Source organism: Python bivittatus, unplaced genomic scaffold, assembly GCF_059951505.1.
Source record: "Python bivittatus isolate LINGU-HERP-01145 unplaced genomic scaffold, Pbiv_v1 ctg000480_np1212, whole genome shotgun sequence".
Classification (NCBI taxonomy): domain Eukaryota; kingdom Metazoa; phylum Chordata; class Lepidosauria; order Squamata; family Pythonidae; genus Python; species Python bivittatus.
The window spans coordinates 72,149,002-72,156,399 of NW_028277075.1; the positions used below are offsets into that span (position 1 = coordinate 72,149,002).

At 38.0% G+C, this 7,398-nt stretch overlaps 2 protein-coding genes across 2 annotated transcripts; both read left to right on the forward strand.

Annotated features, from left to right (window-relative positions):
- The first annotated feature begins 744 nt into the window (after positions 1–744).
- Positions 745–1,683, forward strand: LOC148215024 (olfactory receptor 5AP2-like). The gene has a single exon (XM_088145151.1). The coding sequence runs from the start codon at positions 745–747 to the stop codon at positions 1,681–1,683; it is 939 nt and encodes a 312-aa protein (XP_088001277.1).
- Positions 1,684–6,234: 4,551 nt separating this feature from the next.
- LOC103053713 (olfactory receptor 5J3-like) lies at positions 6,235–7,182 on the forward strand. The gene has a single exon (XM_007437976.4). It carries the CDS (start codon positions 6,244–6,246, stop codon positions 7,180–7,182), a length of 939 nt encoding a protein of 312 aa, XP_007438038.3. The 5' UTR covers positions 6,235–6,243.
- Positions 7,183–7,398: the final 216 nt, after the last annotated feature.

Consider the following 7,398-nt stretch of genomic DNA (forward strand, 5'->3'; position numbering starts at 1 on the left):
CTATGACATGAGAGTCAGTGTGGCTTTTGCTATTCAGAATTCATTTGATCAGCTCAAGAAATAACGAGTCCTTCCAAAGATCAGCTTCTAGAATTCATAGAGCAGGTAGATCCAGCATGAATAACCCGAGCAATGTACGCAACTGGAAGGGATAAGAACCTTTCCACAGTCAGCTTGCTAATTCTTATACTGCAGCTTCTCAAGCCCTCCTGGGAAAGAAAAAGTCAATGCAAGTCATATTTTCTCTGATACTTGCTTGATTTCTTTCCAGGTTTAAAGGAGAGTTCGTCTGCTTGAAGATTTCAGTAGCACTCTCATGGTTATTAGTTGTCTTTAATAGTTGAGTGGAGAAATTTATTCATGGGCTGGAACTTTTCAAATCACAAATTGTAGGTTCTACCCAAACCATCCTTCTACACAGATGATTACCTTGGTTAGGCTCTTGTCCAGATGCTTAATGAACTCCATAAAATGCATAACCTTAGGTATTTCATTGCATAGCACCTAATTCTCCATGTACGACAATCTAGTTGTAATTTCGAAGAAAACATTATGTATGCAGATTGAATATTGCTCACTGTAAAATGAATATTATTCTACTACTTGAGTGCTTTATTAGAAATCTTCCAATTTCTCTTTTTTTGCTAGAAAGTTAAACATTGACTCTGAACTCAGGCTACATTACAAATCGTTGGGAAGCAAAGGAAAGGTGATTGAAGTATTCCTCAACAGTGTTGTGATTACATGGGAAACAGCACACTGGTGACAGAATTCATACTCACTGCATTGACTGTTGACCCACAACAGCAGCTGATCCTCTTTGGGACATTTTTTGCTGTTTATGCCATCACCCTGGTGGGAAATGTAAGCATGATTATCTTAATCAGGATCAGTCCTCAACTCCACACACCAATGTACTTTTTCCTCACCAACTTATCTTTTTTGGATATTTGTTACTCCCCATCAATCACCCCAAAGTTCCTATCCAATCTTTTAAAGGAGAAGAAGATTATTTCCTACGGGGGCTGTTTTACTCAGCTTTACTTTTATGCTCTGTTTTCTACCACCGAGTGCTACCTCCTAGCTGGGATGGCGTATGATCGCTATGTGGCAATCTGCAATCCTCTACTCTATTCGATCACCATGTCCCCAAGAAAGTGTGTTCAGCTGATAGCAATTTCCTATATTGCCGGGATCATTAATGCATTAGTGCACACAATGGCTGCAACTAGACTGTCCTTCTATGGCCCAAACATCATTAAGAATTTTTATTGTGAGGGTCCTCCCCTTTTTGCTCTTTCCTGCTCAGATATCAGTCTTAATTATCTGCTGATATTTGTATTTGTTTGCTTCAATTTAATAACAACAAGCCTGACTGTTCTCACCTCCTACACTTATATCGTGGTCACTATTTTCAAGATCCACTGTGCCAAGAGCCGTAGGAAAGCCTTCTCCACTTGCAGCTCTCACCTCATGGTCATCACCATCTTCTATGGATGTCTCAGCTTTATGTATGCACAGCCAAGCTCTAGGCAGAATTATCAGCTAGACCAAATGGCTTCTGTGTTGTACGTAGTGGTGACCCCCATGCTCAATCCATTAATCTACAGCATGAGGAACCAGGAGGTAAGGAGTGCTTTCAGAAATATCCTGGGAAGAACATTTCATGTTGAACATATATGATTATACTATTTAAAGTCATTGCTCTTTACCCAAACTCAGCTGTAGAGAAAAGCTGTTCTAGTAGCAAATGGTTTCTGTCATTGTGTCTCATTAAATTATATACCTTTAGGCTGTATATACTTGTCTAATTTCTTAGAAATTAGAAAAATATATAGATAGAAGTAAATTAAACCAGTGTAAAAGAACTGGATTAAAGAAATTAAAATAAAAGGCCACCAGCTGAAAAACTAAGCGAAATACAAATGAATAATATTCAGCACTAGTTGACATCTATAGAAAATTGCTGCAGTATAGTTTTTCAACAACAAGCTGAACCTGACTGGGAACTGTATTGTCCAGACCTTTGTCAGTAGACAGCCATTCAGAGGCTGAGAGATAACACATTTTATCAAGCCAAGCTGTAGCCTCTGATTGCAACAACCCGACCTCCCACAAGAGGAGCTGTGTAAGATCATTATTCAAGCGAACTCAAACGCATTGCAGCAACCCAGAACAGCAGAAAAAGGAAAAAGGCCACCTATACATCTTCCAACAAAATGGATACCCACACAATTTTATCAAAAAGTGCCTGACCTCTCAACCTACTACAACAGAACCCACACAAGCCATGAAAAGGATCACACTGCCATATGTCAGAAATGTCTCAGAAACCACCAACAGATTATTATAACCATATAGCATCTCTGTAGCACACAAACCAACAAAATCACTCCAAAACATCCTAAGTAAACCGAAAGACCCAGTTGCCCAGGAAGAAAAAACAGGAGTCATCTACAACATACAGTGTAAGGATGTAACAAACGCTACATAGGACAAACAGGCAGAAGGCTGGCAGAGCACTTCCATGAACACCAACTAGCAGTCAGAAGAAACGATGAAAACTCCTTAATCTCACAAGACATGGACAGACTCAACCACAGTTTTAACTGGGAAACTGTCAGCATTTTAGACCAAGCCAAATCCAAACATGCAAGAGAATTCTTGGAAGCTTGGTATTCAGACAAGGCAGCAGTTAACAGACACATAGAGATAAACAGCATCTACATACTATTCAAAAGAGACAAAAGACCAGAAGATCGCCTCACCAGCATTCAATCACCAGCAGTCATCTCCAGCAATCATCACCCAGATAAGCAAAGGTCAGCACCAGGCACACAATCAAGCAGTCAACATACGCTAATCAATGAACTACCAGAAGAGCAAAACAGAACCCCCACCCCCACCAGCACTGGCAAAGCAGGCCACAGCAGATAAACAGAGAGCAAACCTCATCCCATTTTAGCACTGAAGATGCTACCTAGCCAGGTAATGAAACGTTTGCAAGAAAAGAACCAAGCTCAGAGAACCGCAAGGACTCCACAACACAAGTGACTTTCCAGGAACACATAATGCTCTTTGGGCAGAAGTCCAACTTTGATGAATACAGCATCTTTCATAAATAGGCAAGTGCTAAATTTTTGGGAGGATAATTACAAAAACAAGAAGATATTTACATTTTAATTTCCCTCTAAGAACATTTTTCCCCATGATAAGAAAGTTTAACCAGCAAGAAGCTATCAAGAAGAAGACCAAAGTGTGTTAACTGATGTACTTTTCAATGTATTACGTCTCCAACATAAGATCAACAACTGAGTCCAGTAAACCCAAGGAAGAATTTGAATGTGTTGACCTTGTTTCAAGTTCATAAATACTATTCTTAATAAATACATTTAACATTTCTTAAAAGTTGAGACCAATGAATTTATAATATAGGAACATCCAGTTCTCTGTTCCAAATTTCTTTTATACTGTTAATATTTATTTTTTTCATTGTAGATAAAATGGAATTGTTGGTTTAGTCTCTAAAAAACCTTTAACTGGGACATTCAATTGTATAGAGTTTTCCAAAGCAGCTGATCCATCCTGTCGAAAGAATGAGTGTGACAAATACTTTAGATGTATATATTGCATTTTCGATATACTCTTCTTGTAATCTTTCAAAAGTCTTGAAAGTTCGATGGGAATCCATTTTTTTTAACATGTTCCAGAAATTTAATTTGTATTGTATCAAAGGATTTTTCCTGTAGCTAATGAGGCCACTATGTCCGTTACATATTTTTCATACTGTATTGTTTATACCATCTGCCAATAATCTGATATTATCTGAAGCTTCACAAAGCCAGCATTTGTAGGATGAATTATTGACAGTAATACCTTCAGAATTTTTTTGTGCCAAAGTTGCAATCAAAATATCTTTATCTACATTTAATAAATCCTAAATGTTCCCAATTTCCATCACCAGAAATGAAGAAAATGCTATCCCATTTTTCTCTTGCATCTAACTGAATAAAATTTGCAAGAACAGAAGCTCATTAGGAGATTAAACAAAATGAATGTGAAACAAATAAGGACAAGATCCATTGTTACGTGTAATGTGAACTTTTAATGGAATGGCCAGTAAGTTCTGATCCAGTCTGCTTTGGAAAGAATCCTGCTTCCAAATGTGTCCAAATTCCAAATTCAGGATTCAAAACTCATCTGAAGCCTATTAACTGTGGCCTGAGTAGGCTAGATTATTTTAGAGACCAATTGCTGCTGTTTCAAGTTGCATTATACTCTATCAAGACAGATGAGATCAGAATCTTCACTATTCTAAGAATGCATCAGAGTCCAGAGTCATTGGGAATTGGGGCATATAGATTATTATAATTATAATTATATCATTTTGTATTGAATTTGCTCAGGTATTAAAACGTTGCCTGGTTGTAGAGGGCTGTTTGTCAAATACATGGAACAAGATTTTTTTCTGTGTCTGTTTCAAACTGGGGAATTCAATCATATTGGAGGTTTCAGATAGCATTAATCATCATCTCTTTTAACCTTAATAGCTGGACGCTTGAAAGGGGTGGATGGGAAATAATACATATATATAATATAATGCTTTGCCAAGAATCAATTTCATAGATTTCAAGATTCCAAGATTTGTCATATAGCCAGAGCATTATAATTCGGCTCTGATGCAGGTCCCTTGGTGGTTATTAGAATCAACGTTATACATTGTGCCTGGGATGGGAACTACTAAGGGAATACCCAGGATTTCTTCAGTAGAATTAAGTTCTGCTGCAAAGTCCCAAAGACAGTATGAGAAAATTGCTGACCATGTTAATAAGAACACCTAGAGTTACCTGGAGGTGAAATATATCTGAGCTGCCTCCTGACACTTGAAGCATTGTGCAACTGGTTTCACGTGGAAGTAATCCACCACAACCAAAACTAAGCTCTGAAGGAAGAGAATGCTTTAAAGTGCTGAAGGTGTGATTGAGCTTTGTGTAAGAGGGTAAGTTTAACAGCGTCTCTCTCTTAATAGGACATTTTCAAAATTGCTCTGTGCGGCTCTGCATTACTGACTGAAATTCTTCACTTATCCCTCTGATTCTAACAATAGCTGTTGACAGGCAGTTATGCCAGGTCCTGCGTTCTGGGAAAACAGGATGCTGTTTTCCTTCAGACATCCCTTTGGGGCCCTAAATTTGGATCACACAGACTCATAGCTGTAACTGCCTCCTTGCAGTACTTTCTACCTACTGATTTGTCCTCCGGTAATAATAATGAAGAAATGGTAATAGTCCAGCAGAATATGGATACTTCATGATATGAGTGACTTCTTCTGGCCTGGTGGCTGACCTGATTCCGATCTTTGGTCAGGTCGCAAACAAGGACCTCTGCTCTTAATAGCTTTAATAGCTTTATAGGCATATAGTAACAACATCCTCTTCCTGCAACAATCTGTTGACTTCAGGATGTATTTTATTCTAGTTCGGTTTTGTTTTGATTTAAACCCCAGTCTGTTTCCCACCGTGTGAGTGCTGAAGTCTCTTTCTCAATCTCCCTCTGTATATATGTATGTGATATAGTATTGTAACATACAGTATATATATATATATATATATATATATATATATATATATACATACACACATAGCCCTATTGTGGGTATTTCTCATAGTGAAGATATCTGCTACAATATACATTATTGGTACTAATAACTTTATTAAACTTTAAAAACAGAAAGATTAAAAATGAACAAAAACTAATAATTGAGAAGTAGAATGGAAGAAAATGAAGTGTAAAGAGAAAGAAGGAAAGAAAAAGGGCAGAAAAAAGAAAGAAAAAGAAAAAAGTAACAGAAATACAAAAAAATGACTTCTTGCTTCTTTTACAGCAGATATAAGTAATTCATGCATTAAACTCTTACTCTAAGATTACAACTTAACATCCATTTTTCCTATAGTCTATTAATTTTACTAATATCGTAATTTCATTTTTTTCTGTTTTCCACAAAAAGTCCTTCGCTACAATACATTATTTTATACATTATAATACACATTATTTTGGAGGAATATTCTCACCTCATTTTCTGCAAATGTCTCCCAATATTCAGACACAGTGCCATATGGGGTTGGGTGTGTGGGATTCAGTGATTCTTAAGGTTTTGTTACTCTATTTGCACTTGAAATGTTTAAGAGAACATGTCATATTGATTACTGCATTCTTTCAGTTTCCACAGTGTATTACGATTCAATGGGAAACTGCACACAGGTGACAGAATTCATACTCACTGGGTTGACCGATGACCCACAGGTGCAGCTGATCCTGTTTGGGACATTTTTGGCTGTTTATGCCATCACCCTGGTGGGAAATGTGGGCATGATTGTCTTAATCAGGATCAATCCTCAACTCCACACCCCAATGTACTTTTTCATTACCAACCTATCCTTCTTGGATATCTGCTACTCATCGTCTGTCACCCCAAAGTTACTATCCAATCTTTTAAAAGAGAATAAAGTTATTTCTTTTGTGGGTTGCTTTACTCAGCTTTACTTTTATGGCCTATTTGGCACCACAGAGTGCTACCTCCTAGCTGTGATGGCCTATGACCGCTACGTGGCGATCTGCAATCCTCTACTCTACCTGATCACCATGTCCCCCAAAAAGCGTGTCCAGCTGATAGCATTTTCTTATATTGCTGGGATCATAAATGCTTTAGTGCACACAACTGCTGCTTCTCAATTATCCTACTGTGGCACAAACATCATTAAGCATTTTTATTGTGAAGTTCCTCCCATATTGGCACTTGCCTGTTCCAACATTAGCCTTAATGATCTCTTGATGTTTTTATTTGTGGGGTTCAGTGTAATAACAACCAGCCTGATCATTCTCACCTCTTATACTTACATCCTGGTGACCATTTTAAAGGATCACTCTGCCAAGAGTCATCAGAAAGCCCTCTCCACCTGTACATCTCATCTCATGGTCATTGGCATTTTCTACGGATGTTGTAGCTTTATCTATGCACGACCAAGCTCTAGGCAGTCTCACCGCCTAGACCAAGTGGCTTCTGTGTTTTACGTAGTGGTGACTCCCATGCTAAACCCCTTGATCTACAGCCTGAGGAACCAGGAGGTCAGAACTGCCATCAGAAAAGCCCTAGGAAAAAAAGCTGTGTCCCTTTGTTCTTAAATCAAACTTTTACCAAGGAACATTTACATAAGATATTGTTGTATCTTCACAACTACATAGTGGCACAAGAGTACAATTAAATAGACGTATACTTTCTTGTAAGACAATACTATGCACGCCTACTGAGAAGAAGCCTCCATGAGTTCCATCTGGCCTATTCTCTATTATGTGCAGATGGGATTCCAACCTGAATTCATTCCAGTGGGAAGTATTTAT

Excerpts from the sequence above, each read along its gene's own strand:
- LOC148215024 (XM_088145151.1), top strand. The coding sequence starts at position 745 with ATGGGAAACAGCACACTGGTGACAGAATTCATACTCACTGCATTGACT.
- LOC103053713 (XM_007437976.4), top strand. The coding sequence starts at position 6,244 with ATGGGAAACTGCACACAGGTGACAGAATTCATACTCACTGGGTTGACC.